The following is a 24,728-nucleotide window of genomic DNA, read 5'->3' as shown; positions in this document are numbered from 1 at the left end:
TTAGTATATGAAACGTGAACTACGATACGAAATCTTAAAAGAGCAGTTGATCTGAGCAATGGAAACGTAACCACATGCTAAAATAGAGTGCAAAAATACTGTTGAGGAGCTTCTAAATTATTTAAATGAAAAAACCTTGCAAATAATGATAGTATACATTTACAAAATTGATCGCTCCAAAGTAGACTATCAGCGAGCTACCTGCAGATTTTAAAAAGCTATGAAATTTGAATTCTTGCCCATGTATGACGAACTATCCTCGGGCAAAGCTTCATGTATGGGCTCTAGATGACGTTGGTCTCCAAAAGAATCTGGTATACACCAACACATATCTCTCCTGTAATAAGAAGGATAATGATCCACTCCAGCGTATCTGACTTCCTATTCTGTAGAATCTCCAAAAAGAATCGCACGTTGTGCTGCACAAAACAAGCAAACGTAATCATCAATTAACAATTCAGGAGTATAATACGCTGTAACATTACTCAACTCACTTCTAGAATAGAGATAACGGACCCCAATGCCACCAAAGAAACCACCATCACCTCAGGAAGTATTGATGCAACACACATAAGCATAGAGAAGCTCTTATTAAGAGCCCTATCAATAAAGCACCTGTATAATATTAAGCTTAAAGTCTAAACTCTCGAACCGCTCATCAAGCTCAAAATCGTCTCGCAAGTACTCCCAAATCTGAGCATAATTTGCATCCTTCCATGCAGCATCTGACCTGTCGTAACAAATTGCAAACCAAACTACGATCAGCAACCACCGGAACAGCCTAAACCACCAATCAACCTAGCAACAATCTCAATCTGCCTGAAAATAATCATCAAGTGTAAAGCCAAGGGAGAAAGACATTGCTTCATAGTGCTACATCATAGAAAGACACTGGGAGAACTGGTAGAGAAGAACGTAAGCAGAGAACACAGACCTCTCTAGAAGGCCAAGGCGGAGAATAACGTCGGCAAGGGTGGTGTTGGCGGCCGCCACTAGCTGAAAGAGGCTTTTCCTAGTCATCGTGAAAGTACCGGTCTTCTCCATTCCTCGATTTAACTCGCTAAAAGTATTCACCATCTCATCCACCTGCATCATTTATGTATATCATTCTATTATTCAACAAGTAATCCCACAATGTGATTCTCTGAGCAGGTTTAACCTGGTAACGGTACTTGCTTGTGTGCAACCACAACCATGTTATAAAAGTGTCAACTACTGAATAAAAAGATTAACAGCTAATACCAAAAAAACAAAAACAAACAAGAAAAAACAAGAGAACAGGAGCCACGGGTGGCACAAGAACCTTCTTGGCGTAGTGGTCAAGGGCAATACTTTGACCAAGGATGCTGGAAATAACTCGGATGTTGTCTGTGTCAAGCATTCGCAACATTATTCGATCCTGTCCTCCCTCGCTCCACTGACGTAGGGTTGGCCGCACCAGCACCCCGTAATCTGCGAAGGAGACGAACCCGTGTTTCACCAGTTAACATTATCATCGTCCGTATTAAGACAAGTGCTACCTTAGACAGAATAAATGAAATCATATTATTACCAACAGAGTAGCGGGTTGATTTTTTTTTCATGATTAAATATCCTTGCCTTAGAAGCAATGTGATTTTCAACCATCCAAACATAACTGGCTACAAGTGGTTAACTCGTAGTAACCAAATGAATCACAAGAGATAATATGAAAGAAATAAAGGGCATGGCATGTACCATCTTTCCTTGTCTCCCGGAATTCATCTGTGCAAAACTTGCGCACGGCAGCCAAGGCTTCCTCTTCTTCGTCATCACCGAAGTTGAAGAATACAATAGATCCATATTGAAATGCGACCATATATCTTTCCTGAGAGCGGCTTATTTCTGCAAATCCCTGTCATTAAATACTACAAATATTTAACCACTCTATTCAATCATTGGGTTGAGGTAATGAGCGCGACCCGCTGTATCTCCTCAGCATAAAATACAATATTCACTCCAGGATGCGCTATGAAAAACAAAGTGAGGGATGTAAGGAGATACAAGATAGAGAACTGTACAGGTCTGTTTGAGGTAGGCTTAGCATCAGCAGGCCGGTTGGTAAATCGAATGATGATATTGTTGCGCGAAGGGGTGATCTCCAAGAAGGGCTCCTCCGACAGCCGCTTCAGATCCATGCTGCATTCCCACTCCAACATTCACACTTCATCAACAAAGGCGCACTCACCAGTTCACAACACACTACATAGCTGTGCAGGCGTTCAGAACAAGGTTACAGAAAAGTTAGTTGTCATTCAGATTCACAAATGCTTAAGTAATAGAGCAAACAACAACAACAACAAATACCACGGAACACTCTTGAATGCAGAGGGTTAGCGAAAACTGATATAAAATACTGCGAACTAAGATATCGAGTGATTCAAATAAAGGAACCCACCTTCGCGAAATGTAGCAAGCTTTCACAGGTATGTAGACATCGTCGTGGTGAAATTTAGGAGGTGAATTGGTAGAATGGCTTGCCCGCTGACGCGTCTCATCCTCGTGTACGCCCAAATGCTCTTGCCCCCACTCGTCGCCGTCGACATCACTCGACATCTTCATACCATCGAAGTCTTTTCGAACTTTCTGTCCTTCGTCATCATCATGGTCCCATTCTCTTTCTCGCAGTACCCTGTTTTGATCTACCAACGAACTTTCGTGACTTAGCTCAGAAGCGATCGTTGAATCAGACGTATCCCAATAATCAGGTTCGCTGCTGGCTGCACTTGAAACTTGCGTCCGAGCCGGCGTGAGCTTAAACCCTAGCCTTCCGTACTGGCTAAGGTTGAGAGGGCAATACTTTCTGGAAATGGGACCAGTGTAACCGGATTTTGAAGTGGGAACAGGTGATTGACCCACAAACTCATGACAGGATGTACAGCGGAAGCGCCTACCATGGCCTCCTCGGGAGCTCAGATGTGCGTCTTCAGCAATGTGTCTGTTTCCTAGGTCTAACCCCGACAGGAGTATTGTGTTCGATTTCCATAATTGTTCCACGGTCTTGCTCCATGAAAAAAAAGTCGATTTAATCAGGTTCTCTTTGTATCTTACAGGATGAAAGTGGTTGACCGTGAAAGCCCGGCCAAGCTGGCCCAAATGCTTCCACTGACTGCCAGATCTCATTTTGCCTTATTCTCCACTGCCGTTACTTCCATAAAAACAATAAGCGCCTTCAGCAACATCTGAAATGATGCCAATCGTCTCACAGAAATGAAGCTGTTCCGAAATTAGGTGTTGCAAAGGCGGAGCAGCCACGATATCAATCTCGCAATTACAAACACTGCACCGAACTACTTGATCAGCATCATTAGACAGGACATGCGCCTTCTAAAATCCCATGAAAACATATGTCCATCATTCCCGTCGAAGAAACAATACGAAACAGTCTCGATACATGGTGAGCGGGGCGCCGCTGCGACCCAAAAAATGAATAGCTCGGCCGGGAATACAAAAATACTCATCGCACAGCACGCCACAAAACCCTAAAAAACGATCGCGAGTTTCCAGACCCTTGAGGTGTCATTCTAGTGAACTTACCTTGAGATGCACTCATGAGCTCTTGGTCAATCCCAACCGCAACAAACACACGCATTAAAAATCAAACCTGCACCCGGTGACCAAAACCTGAATCGAAAACCTATCCTTTGACACGGTGGCCAGAGGAGACTCCAAACAGGCCTCTAGGAGTGGATCGAGGCGAAACCACAGTCTACAGACATGTGTTAACAAATAGAAGGGTTAACGGCGCCGCAGAAAATTACGGGCTAGTTCGTTCGCCATCTTCATCTGTCCCTCCATTGCTGGCAGATTTGCATCGGCATGAATGTGGATGAAACCATGCTGATGGGCCCCACCCAATCGGAGGAGTGACCCACGCCAAATGCGTTGTAGGGATTTCTAACACCCAAAGGGCTATAAAACATCCAAACTCATTCCCAACTCCACTACACGCAACTGTCTCTGTTCATTAATTTGTTGTTGTGAATTTCGGTTATAACGCTCTTACCCTAATCGGGTGTTTCCTAAGGATTCATAGAAGAGATCCAAGTCGGGTATTGATTTCGAGGTGTTTCTGGAATTCTCAACCAAAACACGCCGAATTACACTTTCCAGGCGTGGCTGGAATTTTCAACCAATACCAGTCAAAATTGCATTTTCAAGAAGGAGATGTAAACGCCATGTGTGCAAATTTTTGGTCAACTCAACGAGCCCTACATTGAGTTCGTGTATTTGGGTGTTCATTACTTCGAGTTTCACCCTAAAATGTACCGATCTTGTATTTAGTTAGAGTCGGTAGTTCAATCGGACAGTTTGAAATTCTGACAGGAGCAGTATTAATTTGCTGAGCTTAGGCTGACGAACGAGGTCATTATTATATTTTCTTTGCTTGCTCGAGTGTCACCTGTCCACAAAGAAGCCACCAAACTGTGGACCTGAGAGGCAGTACTGTCCCATCCCTACATGATACTCCCCACAAGCTCTCGAGCTTCATGCTGAACTGGTAGGAGAAGCTGAGTTGAACTGAAGATTGCGGCTGCTAAGGCAATTAAACATCCTTATTAGCTCAGAGATCTTTCGAGGGACTATTTTAGAGGAATGTATTTCGCCGTGGTGGCGGTTCACTTTCTAATGCGTCTGATAGTTGCCGCCAAGAAATTGTGTCGTTCACATGAAATTGTGCCAGCTGCTAAGCTTCAAGATGCGCCCACGGACCATAGCTGGCGCTGCTGGTTGTCAGTGCGAAGAGACTTTTCCAAGGAAATTATAAATCGTCAAACAGGTGTGCTTGTTGCCTTACAGAGGTTGCTTGAAGCCAACGACCACGTTGAATCACCTTGCTGCGATTCGGAAGAACTGGCCGTCTTTCTTCCCTCTGCGCGAGAAGCCAGCAGTATAATTATACCTGGTGCCACTGGCTCTATCTGTCTCATCAATTTCGCAGAGCCACTTCATTGACAGCACAAGGCTCAAGGATCGTGTCGACGCAGTCCAATGCAGGAGTGAGGTCAATAGATTGAGGACTCAAGTCTAGGACATCATCTTTCGCGTTCTACCAGGGAGGCTGCACATCTGTAAACAATAACCTGCTTCACATTCAGCTCCACAGTGCTCTGCAGATTGCCCAGTACAAGCGGCAAGTCGGTTAAAATTACAAGTGCACCAAATCCCGGTGCCATCAATCCCACCATTCGGATGCTTGCGCTGAGCTCCAAAATGCGCAAATCGCGTTAGAGCCCATTCACTTCGTCCGTTGAAGTCATTTTCACGATACCAAGAGAGGGCAGCCGACGCTGGCCATAGATGGAAAATGGCCGTCTCCCTCGAGTTAGCGGCATCAAAATCGCTGCGCTGTTTTGAGGCTGGTCTCTCACATCGCAAGAACCAGTCTCCACAACCTTGCAGTACATCAACTTCCAGTACATCTACACACCTTGAAGTGCATCATGACCGACATTGTCAAAAGCTCGTATTGCCTAACATGTGGGTCGCCATGAAGCCTTCCATCACCCTCTCTACAAACCAACGAGAACAAACGTTTAGAGAGTTTGCGTTAATCGATGCGACCCGCTCTTCAAAATATGTGATAGAAGGTGTTTGTACTGCCTCGAGCTCTGCTACGACAGCCCTAGGAGTGAAGAGAACGGCTCCATAAAACTCACGAGTCAAAGTATATTTCCAAAAGCTTGAGTCGGAGCCAATCATTCCTCAGCTATTCCAGCGGTGAACACTGACGTCTCCACAGAACAAACACGAAGCTTACCGAGCGCGATTATGATCTAATCTTGCATTCCGTGCTCAGACGTCGCTCATCGTGGCGGCCGTGCTAACAACCTAATCTTGTTGTAACATTACTGCCGGACAAGCAGTGAAGAGTGGAGGTCGCTTCACATTTAATGAGGTTGATGTCCATTCCCTTGTTGGGTTTGGGAGTAATTACTCCACTACAGACTATGCGGCTTGAATAAGAGCGCAGTAATGATTGGCACATTCGTACCAGGAAAAGCAGCGGCGCATCATGCGGGCGCTCCAGATGATAGCCTGGAGGTCGTTGTGCAATCACACAAGACTCCAACATTTGCTCTCCAAGGAACAGAATGAAATTCAGGTGGAGCCAGCCAAGATCCCACGCTTTCCATTATCAGCCAGCAGCTCAATGCTTAATCTCTATTACAGCCTAGCATTCTTCTGTTCATAGCATTCTAAATTGAACTTGTGATCGATTTTTTCGCCAAAGGATTTAATCCAGAATCAGTGGAGTGAGCATTTAGATCGGCTGTTTCTCTAATGGTGCCGGTACTCCTCGTTCATCAGTGATCTCATGCGGAAGACTACAGTAATCAATGGACATCACCAGTGCACCTCATCATTTGGACGCTCCCGCTACTCGATACGTCCTTGCGCCTCACTTTTCCACACTGGCTCAAGCAACCTCTCCCTTGACAGATAAATTTTGTCACTGAGGTGGGGTACTTAGCGATACTTTAGTCAGGTGCGACAGTAAGCATCCTTGCAATCTGTCCCAATCAGAAGACAAGGATTCAAATTTTGAGCTCGTGCCTAGTTTTAGCGGTCAATCAAGTTCACTTGGAGATTGCGGCCATCCTTTCGAATTCGAATCGGTTTTGAGTCGTCTTTCAAGCTCCGTCCAGCAGGGTCGACAATTTGGCATTTAAGAGCAGGCTGGGTCGAGTGATGGCGATTCGTTCAAGGTTCCGTGTGGCGTTGTGGAAAATGATGTGAGAATGTGTGAGCCCCACAAATGTAGGCTTCGAGTGTTGGGCGTGCATCGTCTCAGTAACTTGCGCCACCCAAACTGATCCATCACGGTGCGACCTCCACCCTCGAAAATCAACAAAATTGCTTGCTATTTGAGGCACTAGTTTAATAATTTAATCGCAGCCATTCTTTACTTGCGGTAGAAAACTACCTGACGACTGATGCATGACGACAACACGCCTATGGAGTTGCTGATCTTTGAAGTTTCGATTATATTACGCATCAACAAAAGGGCAGGTAATATACATTGTTCCTGCCACCACCACTGATAAAATAGAAAAGATTCTAATGAGAATGGCATCCCGAAGGTGCAGCTGGTCAGACATTTTGTGGCGCATGGAGCGCCAATTGTGTTTGGAACATGAGCGAATCCCAGAGCCGAGCATGGCATATAATCACCAGATATTAGAGCGATATGGATAATTTTAGAATACCGCACGATTAGCTGCCAAATTCAATGAACTCCACTCCGGTTTTCTAAATTTTCAATGACCTGGATTTTTCTTTTTTAGCGATTGTCTTGAACGTCCGGTTAAAGTTGATGCGGCGTTCATGTGAAGAAGCTTCATCATCAGCTGTTTCTGATTCTTCGCCTCTACTCGCACGCCACCTTTTTGGTCGCTCCAGAATTCTTGATCCGTCTCACAATACTCACCATAGTTGTTGTCGCCATGGAGTAGCCGTCTTACGGTTGCCCCCCTCGACACCAGCTAGAACAATGTGTATTCTAAAGCGCACTCGTACCCAGCACTGATCACGCGTGGAAGTTTGCATCTCTGTTTACTCAGGTTGAGAGGATGCCCCATGCCCTGGAAGTCGAATTCTAGAACTAGGTTCGGGGTTGGATTAATATCTTGGTCACAGTTACCTCAGCAGGGATGATTCAAGGAGCTTGGGCGGGTTCGCAGATCGTTGTCTCACCAGGTTTTGAAATAGAAGATTCTCTTACGAACGACTGATTTTTATTTTAGTTACAGCGAGCGGTGTTCTCGTCGTCTACTGCTACTGCTAGGGTTTGGCGTTCAGAAATCCAGTGTTGAAGGCCTGGTTGCAAAGAAGTGTTAGCGGGAGAATCGTTTTGGCAGTGGATGTAGTGTGGCTGTGTCTTGTTGGAAATTGACATTGGATGTCATTCTCCTGGATGTTAGCGTTGCCGAAATTATGTGGATTTCCTGTAGGTGATGCGTAGCTGAAGCGTGAAGAATGCTCACGGCTCATGAGTTCGTAGCAGCGTCAATGGAAGGGTTCTAAAAGGCTTTACAGTTTTCAGCAACTTCGAAAGTCGTCGTATTACATGATTTAGGAGTCTGGGGGAGGTATTTAAGTGTCATTGCAGATTTTTTTTTGTTTTTTCATTTTCATTTTGAATGCAGCGACCGACAGTTGTTGTGCTTGGCTGAAGCATTTCGTCTTAGGTTGGTCAGGATGGTTGTTAGGTTTTGGCATTGGCAAGTGCGCCATGATCTTCGAGAAAAAATTGGGTGTTGTGAACTTCGTACATGTGGTATTAGGCCTAGGCTTTCCGAGTCTGATACTGAGGTCTAACGTAGAGAATGCAAGCCGCAAGAGAAAAGCTGGGCAAGGAGTTGTGAAGCGATTATAAGAAATCTCGTTTGAGAAGATACGTCGAGGACCAGACTAGTGAAAGTGCAAATAATCAAGGTGTGTTTTGCGTTCCCGTAAATGTACTCTGGAATGACGGGAGCAGGAAGAGGGAAGCTGCGTCAGTGTTTAATTAGAGGCACCGAATGAAATACTTATGTTGCAGTCCTGCACTTGTGTGAGCCAAAACAACTAGTGCCGTGATGCATTTCTCTGTGCCCCACACCAAGGCACGACCTCCTGATTGGCTCTGCAAGTGTGGCGAATTATGCTCGCCAATCGAATCCATATAGTTGTGTAAAATACTGAGTTATTGGCGCGCCCGACGCACCCGAGCAACCATGAAGACTTGGATGAGTTTGCTGGAGGAAGCTAAACGTCGGGCAATTATGGTCGTAGCTGTCGCCGTTACTCTTGCCTACATGATGTCTTTGACGAGCAGCTCCGTATGGATCAATCTACCCATTGCAATCATTGTCTTAGCTGCTTTGCGCCGTGTTTCATTTGACATTGAGATTCGGTGGAGGCTTCCTCCAACTCAAACTTCTGCAGTTCCACAGTTACCGATGCTGCATCGACGTCAGCTGAGCAGCCATGATCCGCTTCTTTCTGAAGCATCCCACACAGCTGCCAACAGATGGCGCCACTACTTCAACTCTCCTGCCGTCGAGGCTGCTGTGGATGAGTTCACCAGGAGCTTAATTGATGAATGGGTAACCAACCTCTGGTATTCTTCCGTTACTTCCGACGAAGAAGCACCGGAGGAGCTCCGCATTCTCATCAATGGCATGATAGGCGTGGTTGCCCAGCGTGTGAAACGCGTGAACTTGATAACTCTTCTCTCACGGGACGTGGTAGATGTTGTGGGCTCTCAGTTTGAGCTCTATCGGCGGATGAAGGCGAAGATTGGACCCGACATAATTGGCTCACTCTCTACAGAAGAGCGAGATGAAAAGCTAAAATATGCAATGATGTCCTCTAGGGAGTTGCATCCAGCGCTTGTTTCCCCAGAAGCTGAATACAAGGTTTTGAAGAAACTAACGGGAGGAATAGTTGCTTTAGTGCTTAAGCGACAAGACGCAAAATGTGGACTGTTGAGAATCATGGCACGGGAGTTGTTGGCTTGTGTAGTGCTGAGGCCTGTCATCAACCTTGCGAATCCTGGGTTCATTAATGAGATGATTGAAAATCTGGCACTCTCTTCGAAGGAGAGAGCGCGTCAAGCGGCTGAAGAGGCAGCCGAAGTAGCCAAGCAGCGAATCCCGGAGCGCATATTGCAGAGGAAGCCTTCAATTTCTGGTCTGGAGATGATTTGTTTGGAAAAATCCCAGTCCACCGTGAGAGGATTGGAAATTGTTCCGTACCAGAAGAATAATGAAAGGCTTTTTACTTCAGTTGGAGACATTGGGACGCCTTCCCCGTCACAGCTATCAGTAGATTCAAAAAGGTCCCAAGAGATTGAGCCTGATGATGTAGGAGACTGGGGACTCATTCCTCGTGCAGATTGGGCCCAAGTTCTGGATGCTGTAACCCAACACCGAGCACAAGCACTCACTGCTGAGCATCTGGACAATTTATGGACTAAAGGGAGAAACTACAAGCAGCGAGAGAGTGAACGATCTGTAGCTCTTGGTGGCACCACTCAAAGTAAGAAAGCCAATGCTGAGAAATCCACACCAACCAAATCAAGCACCAAAGTATCAACACTTTCTGCCACAAACAAGGATAGTTCTGCAAGTTCAGACTATGGAAATGTAGTGCCCACTCCCGTCGTTTTCCTCAGTAAAGATTTGCACACTAAGAAAGAACCCAGCTGCGCTAGCGAGCAGTACAGGGAGCTATTGTTTGGAGATGCAAATGATGGAGATGAAACAATGCCTGGGATAGGATTCTCGGCGGCTGAAACACCAGGTGGTTGCAGTTCTACTAAACTTGCTCCCAGTTGGAAAAGTGCAGACTTTGCGAGATGTAGTAGTGATGGGGATTTTGTGACTTTCCGTAGAAACAATGAAGCGATTACAGAAAATGACAAACAGGAGTGCAATGTTTATAAGAATCTTTCGAAATCAGATTATGGACCACTGAATGTGCAGCGGCCTCCACGATGTTTGTCACGTCCAAAGTCTAGAAACGTAGGTGGTGAACCAGATGGGTGGCAAGAGTCGGAAGAAGGGCCATCAGAGGGTCTTTTGACATTTCTAGAAAGACCTTTAAGTTGGGATCCATCCATTACAGACTGCAAACAGGTCAGCGTTGTGGAGGAATCACTTCGCCCGTCTCTTAAGGCCCAGGCTTCGCTGTTGTTTACAGAATCAACTTCTCAAATGTTGCTGAAGTGTGAGGTAAGTTTGAATGGAGATCATTTTTGCATGTGATAGCAAGCCTGGTAATCATAAGTGCTCGGTTCCAGAGTTCAATCGGGGTTGGACTTCTCAAATTAGGCTGTCATGTTACAGTCCAACTCTGCTCTCGCATATCTCATTTGTGCAGTGGTTTTATTTTTTGTGAGATAGGTCCTGGGAGCACATTTTGAGAAAAATGGATCTAAGGCATTTGTAGTGTACACTATAAAGGTGACACATACTGATAATCGAAACTGGCAAGTTCAAAGAAGGTCTGAATAATGCTTTGGATGTGTCGTTCAGACATGCACCCTATCCTATTCCATTACAGTCTATTATACTCTGTGTTTTTTCTATTATATTCTGTTCTATTCTGTTCTACTCTGTGCGCACTAGCGTGTTCAATATTAGGGTTTTAGAAGGTTTTGTTTTTGTGAATACGAACAGCAAACTTCTATACGTAACAATAAGTAGATTCTGTAGTTCTGCTGAAGTATGTGGGTTCAATCAATTTCTGAACGCTTTCCTGTACTGAAGTTACTGTAGTTCGATTCTGGATTATTGAATACAATTTGTCGTTTTTGGTTTCCGGGGTAGGTATCGCAACTTTGAACAGCTACATAGGCGTTTGAAAGATGTACCATCTTACAGTCTCTGTCTGCCTCCTAAGAGGTTTCTCTCGTTCAACCTTGACACTACTTTTGTGCGGGAGCGTTGTGTACTTCTTGAGAAGTACTTGAAAGTAAGTGCAGCCAGCAGATGGTCCCTCATTGCTCAATTGTGATGTATTACTGCAGTATTCTTCAAATCTGATAATATGGATCTTTTGGGGTTGAGTGTTTATGTTTCTGTGTGCTTGGATTTGTAGCAATTCAAGTCCCTCAACTGTTCTTGTTCATTCAATCCGTCACATAATGTCAGCAAGTCTACGTTCTCATGTGTTGCTCTAATGAAAATTGCACACGTATTCATGACATTGTCATATCTGGGCATGTGATTGGTGCACATCTTTGATCTTCATTTACCTTTTATGGCGTAACAGGATTTGTTAACAATTCCCAGCGTAGCAGAATTGCATGAAATTTGGGATTTTCTAAGCGTCAACTCTCAGGTATTACTTCTACCAACCACTTTTTGATGACGGCTGTTGGTAGAGTTGATGGTCTCAATGAGATCGTGAGTATTGTTTTTGGTTACCGTCACGATTTTATTTTTAGCACTCGAATTATGCATTCATTCTTGCTGCTTTTGAATGAATTTCTGAAAATCTGAATTTTCCTCACAGATCTACTCGCCTGGGATTTCACCGTCTGTGATGAAGACGTTAGCAGGTCTGTTATCCTTGGGTGCTCTTATCTTCGTAACTAGCCCTTGAAGGGCAACACGACACCTCTTCAATGAAGTCCAGATAAAAGAAATTTGCATGAAATTGTTTTTGCTTGCAATTTGTTCGGACTCTACTCTTGTGTTATTCATATATCAATGTGTCAGTGAATGTAGATGATGTCGTGGATGACGTCTTTCGCCAGATTCGAGGTGTTTCAGATGATATCTCTGGAGCCCTGAAGCTAGCAACGAGTGGGATTCGGCAAAGGTTTCCGTTGGGCAGTGGAGATCTTGGTCGATCCGTTGCCACAAACAGTACCCAGATTAGCACAACCTTGCCCTCCCAAAGTTCAACATCTCAACTCAGTGGTCCATTAGCAATGCTTGCCATTCCTGACGGAGACCTTGGTGAAAAGTCGCTTAGTAATTCGACCTTAGAAGGGGAGTGTAAAGGAAATTATGGGACACATTTAGAGGATTCTGGTCAGGGAGTGGGTTCAATTCAATGGCACTCAGATGGTGAAACCGCCAGGGATCCTATCGAGGTCAATATTTTAAAGACTGCGGCACCTGTTTTTAGTAGCCAGTCGGAAATGAGGGGTTATCAGCTGTTCGGAAGGCCCTTAGAGAGAGCTCTTTCAGAGGGACATTCACCCGCGGATTCATTTGCTTCTGATGTCATTGAAGATGAATTGGTGATTCCTCAGGAGGTAAGCAATTCCAGTCCAGTCTGGCGGCAATCATTAGTTGGAAATCTTCGTCATGAAGTGCATCCTCTCTTAGGTTTAATCATTCAGATTCTGTTTGTGTCAACTGACAGTAGAGTCATCGCTAATTATGTTAATTGACTTGATTGAATTAATGCAGTGGTCTCCGCCAAAAGTTACCGTGCCTATTCTTAATTTGGTCGATCAGATTTTTCAGCTTCAGGGCCGTGGCTGGATCAGGTATGCTGATGTAAAGTTATGCTTCCAGTTACGTTGAGCTTTTTGGTGATTTGCGCCTCTTTATTAACTGTGTAGAACCGCACCACTTGTTTCTCACCAAAATGATGTGTAGGTTTTGCCCTCAGTCAGATGTACCCTTCGAGGCTTTTGTACTATTTTCAGTATTCACGTATTCTTCCAGTAGTATGATCAAGTGCATGATGAAATTGAACGTGTTTGTTTTGTAGACGTCAAATTCTATGGATTGCCAAGCAGATTCTTCAGCTCGGTATGGGTGATGCTTTTGACGACTGGCTAATTGCGAGAATACAATGGCTACGAAATGAAGACGTCGTAGCATCGGGTGTACATTGGTTGAAGGGGGTGAGTCGTCAGTACTTTTCAAATGATGCACAGCTGTAACGTAAGTTTGCGCAGATCAACCAGTTTCAAATGATGAACAGCTGTAACTTTGTGGCAAGAGAATTGATTGTTAATTCTTGTTTCTTTGCAGGTGTTATGGCCAGATGGCATTTTTATTACTAAACACCCTAAAAATTCAGCGGTTGTGGAAGACTCGGCGAATGAATTTCTTGACGAGGGTCATCCACCAATTAACTCATTTGAGCTTAGACGGGAGGCTGCACGACGAGCTTCATTTTTGCGAGAGATCATCGTTGGTATTTTTTGTGTTTGTTTATGAAATTTTATTTTTCAGGCAGTGCTATAGTTCGCTTTTCCAGTATGCTCCTTTGTGAATAATTTGTTAAATTTTCTTCTCCTTTTTATTATCTCTTTCTGGTCATGTCTGTTGTCACTCTCGTCTTCCCTTTATTCAACTACTTTTTGTAGTATACTGAGTATCCTTCAATGAGTGAAAGAAGAAGTCTTGGAAAACTCTAATGCTGCATTTCGTGCTGCAGATAAAGCACCTGCCACATTAGTCAGTCTTATCGGCAAGAAGCAGTATGTAAGATGTGCGAAAGACATTTACTACTTCAGCCAGGTAAGACTTCATGAAGTATAATTACGTCCTGCTCGGACAGTGATTAGAGATAGACGTGAAATTCTGTTTTAGATTTCTGTTTTAATCTACCTCCAAGTTTCGGACGTTTACATTCGAGTCCTAGAATGTGGCGGAAGCAGGGACACTCCTGTGAAATATCCGATCTTGTGTAGAATATATTTTCTTAATTGTATAATATTTAATTGATAATAAATGAATGGTATGCTATTTACGCACTTTACTGATTCATTTAAGTTTGCGGCTTTTGCAGGCTAGTGTGTGCATGAAGCAGCTGGCTTACAACCTTTTGGAAACGGTTTTACTTGCTACATTTCCAGAGCTACATGATTTGATTCTTGATGTCCGGAGCAGCGTCAAGTGACGATTGCTCTCCAGGGATGATAAAAATGACGGTGCAAATGGTACCCCCAAAATGTTGAGGATGGCACATTCACACAAGAAATGCAATTGAAGTGGAGTGTTTCTAACCTAGGTCAGGACTTTTTTTTAATAAGTCAAGGAAAAAAGGAAGGAAAGAACCTGAGTCCCATAATCTGAGACTATCAGTACCATAGTTAGTATACTTTTCCCCTGAAAGTGGGTGTACAGTGTTAGGGTGTGGATAAAATTGTGCGGAAATATTTATTTGATTCAGTCTATGCGCAAGCGTGTTTCTTGTGGTAGCTTTTCTTATATCATCTCTTCAACTTCCTGTTCTGAGGATTTATGAGCAGTTGTTTTTGCAAAAGCAGATATGTTGATCTTTAAAACTTGTCTTTGGCTAGGATTTGCAAGTGCTGGTTCATCTGTCACAGCTAAACTATCTTAGAAATTTGTTACATTTCCTAAATTTAGTGAAAATTTAGAAAACATTATCTGCTCTTTTCTTTCAAGAATCCGTATCAAAAATGATGATTGTGATCAATACTGTAGGAAGATTCAAATAATGAAAATTTGATGAGAAGATTCTTTCAGCACACCAGAATGGTTTGCAATTTGTTCTTGGGTGACATTAATAATGAAAATTTAATCTATCCCACCAATTTCACCAATTCAATTTCTTGTATAAAGTTCTTTTACAGTGCAACACTTTTCAAGTAACACAAGTGTTGAATCTTTAAGCTTAAGTTTTCACACTATACAAACATATCTAGCATTTTAATTAACACATTGATTTGTTTACGTTTTTAGAATTCATCCATTATTTACTTAGTTTAAAACATTTCTAAAATTGATTTTCTTTAAAGATATTATCATATTCATCAATAATTATTTATCTTTTGTAAAAAAAAGTATGAAATAATTTTTGTTTAGTTGATTTTTTTCTTAAAAAATGAATATATCTATATAAATATATATATATATATATATATATAGCTATTCACAAATCCCAACTTGAACTCATATAAACTGATAAACTATATATCTTTTATAAGAGTATAAAATTACACCTAATCATTTGTTTGATAAATTTTGATTCAACTCTTATAAATTTCTAAACATGTGCATATATTGAATTTAATATACATTAAACGTGCTCTAAGAAAATAAACTTAGAATTTCAGAAAAAAAAAAAACACTTATAACAAGATATTTAGGAAAACATTCAAATATAGTTTAATTTACAAATGTTTTAAATGGTTAATCCTTCACCTCTAAAGTTTTATAAGTCTCAATAGAAAATACGAGATCATAGTTTATTGTACCAATTCAAAACATAGAAAACTTATAAATTGTTTTATTGAATTATAATAAGAAAAGTTGTTATTCTGAAAACAGAAAACAAAATTTGCATACAAAAATAAACAAAAACTATAATATTTACATTAAGAATATTGTATGTAAAATAACTTTAGAGAAGTTTATTTAGTAATATTTATATTTGGTATAAATTTTACTGTTCATTTAAAACTTTTATGATTAATTATTTTTATCAAGTTGATTTAAACATGTAATTTTTAACTTTCAAAAAGTAAATATTCAAAATTAGTTTGTAATTTTTAACTTTTTGGTAACTTTGTTAATATACAAGATATCAAATCAAATAACACTTCTATTTATTATCTATATTTTTAGGTATATGTTTCATTATTTGTTACTTATGTTTATATGTTCTAAAACATGTATATTTTTAAACATATTAAAAAATCTATATTATTAATTATTTAATATTATAAAAAATTAATATAATAATGAATGCATGTATGTATTATATACACATATATTAAGGGGGTTCAAACTTGAGGTATTAGCAAAACCAAATAATTGAGGGTTCAATAGTGATTTTTCCAGGATTATTTGAAATATTAAATCTAAAATATCATTATGTCACTATAAGAAGGAAGAAAAAAAAAAAAAAAAAAAAAAAAAAATCATATCTAAGTAGTATCTTTGCAATCATCCTACAATTTGGATACTTGACTTGCAAGTCTTGTGGATGTGAATAGGCTTTTTCATAGCCTTCTTATTAGTTGGTATACTTAAAGATAAAAGTGAGGTCATATCTAATCCTATTAATACTTTTTCTAGAGAGAATTAATATTTCTACTCATACTATTACTATTTCAACTCATCACATAACTATGACCATGAAATAGAATAACTTGCCATTTTTTTTTTGTAACAACCATTTCCAAGTGGCATAGTTGGTTTCTAATAGCATGTTACTAGCTATTGAAGCCTCCTTTTTAGCAAAGGCATGGTGGGATTGAATTGCAAGTTACATAGCAACACCAATTAGCCATGCATACAAAGGCATAATTAGGCATGGAGTCGAATGATGTGGGCAAAGAAAGCAATGAGATGATAGAAATCATAGACTTATGTGAAGACTATGCAATGTGATGTTCGTAACTCCATGTACATAGTGGAAGTATTGTATCATGGTAGTAGACATATGATGGATAGAAATAGTGAAATTTTGGATGGAAATATCAATTCCCTTCTTATATTGTTGTCTTAATTTTAAAAAATTTATTTTCTTTGTACTAGACAATAGTCATGTTAATATTTTTTATTTTAAATATAAAAATTAAAAATTATACATTGATATATTATTTAGTAGTATTTCATGTTTCTAATAATTTAAAATGACTAATAATTCTAATGAAAAAGTTTTAAAATTATTTATAGACACATGTATCAAAGCTATGTAGAGATCATGGATTTCTTACTTTTTTACCAAATATTTTTATAATGTTTTATTTTTATTATATCTCGTTTTGTATATTTTTATTTTATGTAAAAATTCTAAGCATATCAAAGTTTTTATAATTAATGCAAAATTTGTCTTATTTTTATATTTATTATTTTTATAAAAACAAAATCTAGTATTAAACGATTTGCATGCATTTACAACCAAAATTCAATCTATGTAGGTAGAAGATAGTACTATTTGTACAACAATTGACAATTTTCAAGTCTACCAATAAGAATATTGTTTGTATCTATGTATGCTTTATAATTTTAACAACTAGCAATTGTTGTGATATCTTATATTTCAAATACAAAATAATTGCTTTATACTTAGGAATAACAACTCTATTGAGATCTATATATCTAGGAGTTAAGATAAGATGCTACAATCTTTAAATCTTTTAAAAGTTGAAACTAAAAATCTTCTAGATTTCATCCAATCAAAAATTCAAAAGTTGTGGCCTCTCACCTACTTATCAAGATCTCCAAAGACCTTTGCATTAATATATGTATATATTTATATTTATGTATATAATATTTTTAATTGTACAAAAATATACTATCACTTAACCAATTCTCAAAGATTCATGTTTTTGACAATATTATATGTATTTGAATATGTAAACAATTATATATGTATATATATATATATATATATATATACATGTTCTTGAAATAAATAATAATGATAAAGTAATAAAAAATAACAACTTTCTTTTGTTAGGCAATATTCAAATTTGATTTTATGAATTACAACTCAGTTCCTAAAGTGCTTAAAACGTTTTTACAACAGGATATTCACTATAACTCATGAAAATCTTTTCCACACTCAATCAAACCAATTTCCACCAACACTTTAAAACGAACAATCAAAATCCTGCACAGCAATCAAAATTTGCCATCATAGCCAACTAATTCCAATTAATTAATCCACCACATCCTTCGCAACCAGGTTTTGTAGCACGCAAATGGTTTTGTTGTTATTGTTGATGTTTTCTTGTTCATTCCCATAGCGACATCGCTACCGCTGTCGAGTGCTGCGGCGGAAGGCGATTGAAATGTTATGGTCGAATATGCGGATTTTGTATTCTGATTGTGGATTTAGTGGAAGATAGTGCAACGAAGATTAGACTCGAGGTGTCAATTGCAACATCGAAGTGGTGAAGCAATTTCTAAATAAACAGATATAACTTTCATGATTTATTTTTTTGTGTTTTGTGTTTTGTTTTCTTTTGTTTTTGGATGCGAGACTCTTAAGAATATTAACGACAGCAGAATCCACGTAACCCTACGAGTCCAGGATCACGACATCAATAAGGAGCCAACGAACACCGACGAGAAATCCAGTGTCGGATTCGGTCGTCAATCGCGAAAACTGCATTCAGGCAAGAGCCATGAGCCTGGAACAGATCGATTTGTGCATCATTGGTGCAGTTGCTTGCTGCATGTGGCCGTGAGATCAAAGAGCGTGGGTGGATCAATTGCGAGTAGTGTGCCCTTGATTCTGCGGTACGTCGCTTGATATGTGTTCATTTAGCGTAGCTGTGTTGGTTGCAGTCGTGGTCGTGTGAGTGGAGTGGAGTGGGGGTTAGATTGCTTGTTGAGTGTCGATGAGAGGGAGTTGTGTGAGAGTTTGTAGATTCTAGGTCGGCAGTGTATCATTTTACATCCAATTGTGAACAAGACGACAAAGGTGGTGATCGGAGGAGTGGTTCCGTCGGTGTTAGTGTGCAAGGGTTTGTGGATTATTGGTGAAGGTTGGCATAATTTGTGAGGTTTCTCTTGTCCTGTGATTGTGTCCGAAGAGTTGATGTGCTAAGGATGTTAGGAAGTATCTTATTATTTGTGAATGGTGTTGATGCATGCTTGAAACGTGCTTGTGAAATTGGAGGATTAGGGAGATGTGTGCTACAGCGCTGTCAAGGGGCATTGTCCATATGTTGACAAGTTTAGTTAAATGCAGGACTTCTCTGTAGTCTTTCTAAACTCGAGGGTTGAAGAGATCTGCTACAAAGTTGAAGCCAAGTGGAGTCCAATTGAAGCAAAATGTGTCACGGTTTGATTGAAGAGCGGGCCAGGATTTGTGTACCCGATCTCTTGAGGTGAGTCTTGGTTTTCTCCATTTTGTGCGTTTTACGGGTCATGGAATGTCTGTGCTTGCTTGTGTGGCCCTGAAGACGTCCTATGAATGGTCGTGTAAGTATTGCAGGTTTAGTGGAAGAACTCGGTTCTTTGAGGAGTCTTTGCATGTAGTTTGAGTTTATGAATTGGCCGTTAAATTTAAAAATAACATGAAAACGATACTTCTTGTTATATCCTGATGCAAAAAAATTACTAAAATGGAAACGACATTTGATAGTGATTCTTTTCATTGCAGTTGTTTGATTATCTTCGTATCGCCATGGCTACCGTGGCGGTGGCCATAACTAACTCAAGAAATGGTTTGTGCACACTCGGAGAAGTTTTCGTAACTTTACTGAATGCTCCATGGTTGTATTAATAGGGGATTCTTAAACCAGGATCAGCCCGATTACGAAACACATGTCGATGACAGTACAAGCGTGTATGGCAATGGCAGCACCTCGACACTGCCAGATTCGTCGGGTTTGTCGGATAATACGTTGGTCGATATGGTCAACGACTATTCGACAGTTGTGAGGAAATTGGACTCCGAGGATGTCGACGACATGGAGGCCGATGCGATTGCGTCAACTGGATCCCTTTCGACATGGTTTGATTGCATCAAGGATGACTTTTGCACTGCACCGAAGGCGGTTCCCACTAAGTCTTCTCTCTTGGTTGTCAAGTTGTCGCATCAGGATGCTTCAGACCCAGTCGCGGCTGCACCAAAGAGCAGAAAAACTCGCAAGTCTGCTCTCACCGAAGGACGGAATCATGCTGTGCATGATTCCGAGATGGATGGTGTAGCTCCTTTGTTAGTCGACGAGAAAAGAAAGAGAAGGTACGTTGAGAGTTCCTGTTTTTACCAGGTGCACCGGTTTCTTAATGGTATGCGATTTGGAGCATGTCATGAAATATTGCAAGACCACCTTTATTTCATCAACTACAGATACAGCACTTCCGGCTCTGAGAAACTCCCATTTGTGCTCATCCAATTCTAATTGAACTTTTTGAAGAGCAAAAATTAAACTGTCGGTGTAGTGAAGTACAGGCACAGGTAAAGTTTCACAGGAAGATTAGTTTCTCTAACTTCTGGAAGTGCTGTGAGTGTCGTCACAGTTTTCTGAAGGACAGGGAAAGCTCACTACTTAGCATGAGCTGTGGTACTAGATTACTGTCTCTTTTAACGATGACTGTTGAGATGAACGCTACTAAGTATACCCACTTTTTGGGCGGTGTATCCTCTGAATTTTCCACAGATGTGTGTGAACATATCCCTTTGATGCACGGAAGAAAATATTGTTTGTTAGAGACAAAGAGTTGTGATTCTTTCGAACTGAGACCTTTGTGTGGGTTTTGGTGCAGGATGTCATCGAATCGTGCGTCGGCGCAACGTTCGAGACAAAGGAAGCAGAAGCGTTTGGATGAGCTCGAAATTTTGGTGATAGAACCCTGCGAAACCCATCTATTTCATGTCGGTCAGTGCTTTATAAATTTTCCTTGAAGCAAAACTTCTCCAGCACTGACCTGCGAGTCTCTTATCTGATACCGCTCTTCCCTGCAGACTGCCCAATTGCGTTTGGAGAACGCTACTTTATCCCGCAGGTCAAAGATAGCTGAGCAGCTCGCCAAAAACTTAAAGAATGAAAAGAACGAGTTGGCCATCAAATTCGAGAAGTTGAAAAAAGAGCTGGAAGCTGCCCGACAGCCCTGTGCTCAGGGATCACCAGATTCTAGTAATCCTAGTGGGATCAAAAGCATGAATTCTAGTATCTGCAATATGGTACGTAACAACTTACTAAGTTTTCTTTTAAAGATTTTTGTGTCATCATTAAGATTCTTTAATTTCTCTTTGTTTCTTTTAAGTTCCTTCTTTTATATTAATTAATGTTATTTTGTTAATTTATTGATTTACTAGTGAGATGCAATATTTCGAACTGATGGTTTTCTTTTTTCAGGATGAGGGAGTGGCAGCTTCCTCATGGACATGTGTGGAGCAACCCAAGGACAACCCGCGGAGTGTTTTAATGACCCTCGATGATAAGAAGCAAAACATCTCCAGCACTGACGTGTCGCGTGGCACCTTCCAGGAGCTTTATGACCCAATTGACTTGAATCAGTTCGACGGCGTTGGTGTTCCAGATCTCCTTCAAGAGGGGTGGTATGGGTCCTTTACTGAGTGTTTGAATGCGTAATCCTGTCTGAGACAGAAGCCCGAAGTTTGAAGGGTGAAGATCGAATACCAGCGATGCTATGGAACATTACACATCTGAAACAATTTACCTGTTGGCTGTAATTTCCGTTGTGTGTGTTATGTATCTATCTTTGGGTGAGACTTCCAGAAAGCATATCCGGGGTCTCAATATTTTTTGAGGGAATTTCAAAATGTGAAATGTTCTGAAAATGGACAATATTATGCACCGTTGGGATATATCCTTGCAGCTGCTCTTAGTTTTTGACGCCGTTAAGCTATTGTAGTTAAAGAGACTGATGCAAACTTTCATGTATAAAAACGAAGTATTGATGATGTAAACATCGTGTATGACTTGTGGTTTCGATACTGTTACCATAGAATGGAGCATCAACCTTGAAAGTAGTCGTCATCCCTATTGGTTAATACAATGTTAGATAGTTCTTCAAGCAAAGAGTGGTTGTTCACTTTGAATACCCTCTTTATCGTGCTTCAAGCTCCTCGTGTTTTTTCTCCTCCTACTGCTCCTTCTGCTCCTCCTTCTGTTCCTCCTTTGTAGTAGTAGTATTATTTTATTTATTGCTGCTGCTGCTGCAATTATTTTGAATGTGTGAGTTTGTAGGTGTGTTTGTAGGCTCGTTCTATTCGTATTTCAAAGTAGTGCATGATAACTCGAATCCTTTGTCGGCTTCTGCACCCTCTATTTACTTCTCTGCAGAATAGTTCAGCATATGAGACCAGAATGAAAGAACAATGTCCGCGAGATTGTCAATTTTATGTCCACGCTGGTTGTTAATGATCATTGATGCTATGAAGAACGTCTGCCTCAATTAAACAGTCGATTTTGCAGGGACTTAATCTGTCTCCATTCCCGTAAATATTCTGTGTTGAATGTTTGGCATACTTGTAGTTATCAGGTCTTTGACTTGTTTGAATTACTGCAATTTGTGGTATATAACGTATTGTATCGACGAGAAATGTATTGAAGAGTATCCTCGTGACATCTACCTCAGGTCAAGTCTGAGTCTAGTTATCTTTCCTGCTTTTCAAGGTTATACACATCTTTAGGAGCATTTGTCTTTTCTCATGGTTAATGAAACCAGCGACCTCAGTTTTTTACACAGAAGCAGTACTATCAACCTTTATACGAACTGGTTTGTCATAAATGCATGAAAGGGAATGGCATCTTTACGTTTTACTTCATGAGATACGTGCATGTCTATTAGTTCAACAACCACTGCTGACCAGTATCACATCTTGGCTATCCTTGCACGCAAATTAATACCTTGTGGGTGTGCAGTCAACGACGTACTCTGCAGACACTTTCATTTTAGGTGCAGACATGCATAATAGAACCTTCACCTAAAATGAAAGTGTCTGTAACCAGACAAACTTATTTGTAAAGTTGCTGTTCAAAATGTTCAGGTTTAAATATTTGTGTAAAATTGTGTTTGTTCACTATATAACACATTGTCTATTTATCAACAAAGTTGATAGATGTTGCTGTGTTGTTTGAAGACTTTATCTTCATTGATGTTCAAGTAGTGGTGCATTTATATTAGAAACTTCATACCATTTAACAATAAAAGTTAGCTACATAAGTCGTAGAAGTGGACACTCTTAGAAGTCTTTTTTGTTTTGTTTTGTTTTGTTATTTTTAAATATCTGTGGTTGAGTTGTAAACTCATATGTATTGGAATCATTGCATTTTTAAGAAACTGGAGTATTTAAGAGATTTTTATAGTAATCAAATTTTATACATATAATACTTCATGTTTACTGAGAATGAACTGAACCAGAAAATATTATTGTTAAAGTATTCTTGTTAAAATTTAGAAAATATTTTAACAAGAATGTTTTAACAAAAATAATATATGTTTATTTTAACAAATAGGATAAAATACACTTTTAGATATTGTAATATTTTTTATTTTAATCAAGCTTGTATTCATAATACTAATGAACATGTTCATATGTTCATACATGTAGATACAATGTGTAAAAATAGAAATAAAAATATATTTCAACCATGATTTCATGATAGTTTCAAAACCACCTAAAATCATAAAAAATCTAAACATATAAGACATTTAAAAATGTAAATACCATCAAAATTTTAAATATAGATTCAAAAACCAAGTCAATATTTTATTTATATATATATATATATATATATATAAGAAATAAAATATATATAACTTGTTAATAAAAGCCTATGACATATAGAACTTTTGAAAAGAAAATTAAGAGATAAATTGAGTTATTATTATTTTATTTAGTTTAAAATAAAATAATTAGTATTTTAAGATTAAAATTCTAATTTCAATTAATAAGTTTTCAAGTTTTATAATACTAATACTTATATAAACTTTAGTTATGATTTTTTTAAGTACTTTGCATAATAAATGATCAAATATGACTCTACAATCAATTTGAGTGTAAGATTCATAAATAATGTAAAACTTTCTTGTGTATATATATATATATATATATATATATATATATACATATTATTATACTAAAAATTAGTAAAAATATAAAATATAATTTAATTATTTTTTACAAAATTCTATACATTATTTTGGCCTTTACCTATGGATTTAAAGAATTTAGAGAGATTGGTTGTTTTTGGAACCTCTACATTTAAGTTATGTATATGTATGTATATATATATATATATATATATATATATAAAGAGAGTTACTAAAGCAACACCTCCATATTATTATTGTTGAGAATGTTTAAAAAGACACAAGAATAATAGTAAGTCATACACATACACAAGAGTAGTAGTAAGTCATATATACAAGAGGGTTTCTAAAGAGAGAGAGCTTCACACACACAACTCTATTGATCTGGTTGTGTCTCGTATACAAGAAGAGAAAAGTGAGAGGATAAACAATACTTCTCCACTAGACTCTAAATATTATAGCTATGGTAATTACTATAGTCTACAGTAAATATTATGGAGAGCGCCGGCTACATTTAATGATCTCAACACTCCTCCTTGCTCATCATAATATTTACATAATATAAAATTTGTATAGAATTATGATCTATACTTTTCTGTGATCTTGCAAGATCAACAATAGTTACCTCATTAAAACCTTATCTAGGAAAACCTTATTTTATTTAAAGACAAAACCATAGATGAAGGAAAAAGAGTACAACATCATTTTCTTTAATTATTTAAAGAGCTCATTAACTTTCATATTCAAGAAAAG

At 39.4% G+C, this 24,728-nt stretch overlaps 3 protein-coding genes across 6 annotated transcripts; 2 read left to right on the top strand and 1 right to left on the bottom strand.

Moving 5' to 3' along the window:
• Nucleotides 1–117: 117 nt before the first annotated feature.
• Nucleotides 118–3,977, bottom strand: LOC112294256 (protein RETARDED ROOT GROWTH, mitochondrial). The gene is made up of 8 exons (XM_024544543.3): nucleotides 3,556–3,977; nucleotides 2,417–3,298; nucleotides 2,040–2,157; nucleotides 1,717–1,873; nucleotides 1,304–1,452; nucleotides 935–1,086; nucleotides 616–730; nucleotides 118–419 (listed from the first exon to the last, which is right to left on the bottom strand). The coding sequence occupies exons 2-8, from the start codon at nucleotides 3,139–3,141 to the stop codon at nucleotides 285–287; spliced, it is 1,551 nt and encodes a 516-aa protein (XP_024400311.1). The 5' UTR covers nucleotides 3,142–3,298; nucleotides 3,556–3,977; the 3' UTR covers nucleotides 118–284.
• Nucleotides 3,978–7,319: 3,342 nt separating this feature from the next.
• LOC112294255 (uncharacterized) lies at nucleotides 7,320–14,690 on the top strand. Of its 2 annotated transcripts, none has more exons than XM_024544541.3 (11): nucleotides 7,320–10,739; nucleotides 10,911–11,011; nucleotides 11,337–11,481; nucleotides 11,782–11,850; nucleotides 12,025–12,070; nucleotides 12,231–12,775; nucleotides 12,933–13,012; nucleotides 13,240–13,375; nucleotides 13,506–13,671; nucleotides 13,915–13,997; nucleotides 14,269–14,690. In XM_024544541.3, exons 1-11 carry the CDS (start codon nucleotides 8,739–8,741, stop codon nucleotides 14,377–14,379), a joined length of 3,483 nt encoding a protein of 1,160 aa, XP_024400309.1. In that variant the 5' UTR covers nucleotides 7,320–8,738; the 3' UTR covers nucleotides 14,380–14,690. The 2 variants fall into 2 exon arrangements, with proteins under 2 accessions (XP_024400309.1, XP_024400310.1); XM_024544542.3 differs by having other exon boundaries at nucleotides 7,398–10,739; nucleotides 12,240–12,775.
• A 3,763-nt stretch (nucleotides 14,691–18,453) lies between these two features.
• LOC112293994 (uncharacterized) lies at nucleotides 18,454–21,846 on the top strand. 3 transcript variants are annotated; one of them, XM_073540295.2, is made up of 6 exons: nucleotides 18,454–18,577; nucleotides 19,156–19,294; nucleotides 19,696–20,154; nucleotides 20,679–20,754; nucleotides 20,878–21,096; nucleotides 21,272–21,846. In XM_073540295.2, exons 2-6 carry the CDS (start codon nucleotides 19,239–19,241, stop codon nucleotides 21,506–21,508), a joined length of 1,047 nt encoding a protein of 348 aa, XP_073396396.1. In that variant the 5' UTR covers nucleotides 18,454–18,577; nucleotides 19,156–19,238; the 3' UTR covers nucleotides 21,509–21,846. The 3 variants fall into 3 exon arrangements, with proteins under 3 accessions (XP_073396396.1, XP_024399812.1, XP_073396395.1); XM_024544044.3 differs by lacking the exon at nucleotides 18,454–18,577 and adding an exon at nucleotides 18,612–18,701; XM_073540294.2 differs by lacking the exon at nucleotides 18,454–18,577 and adding an exon at nucleotides 18,612–18,949.
• Nucleotides 21,847–24,728: the final 2,882 nt, after the last annotated feature.

The sequence above is a fragment of the Physcomitrium patens genome, chromosome 17 (genome assembly GCF_059467195.1).
Source record: "Physcomitrium patens ecotype Gransden chromosome 17, ASM5946719v1, whole genome shotgun sequence".
Lineage (NCBI taxonomy): Eukaryota > Viridiplantae > Streptophyta > Bryopsida > Funariales > Funariaceae > Physcomitrium > Physcomitrium patens.
The sequence above is the reverse complement of the archived record's forward strand: the minus strand, read 5'-3'. Positions and strand labels throughout refer to the sequence as shown.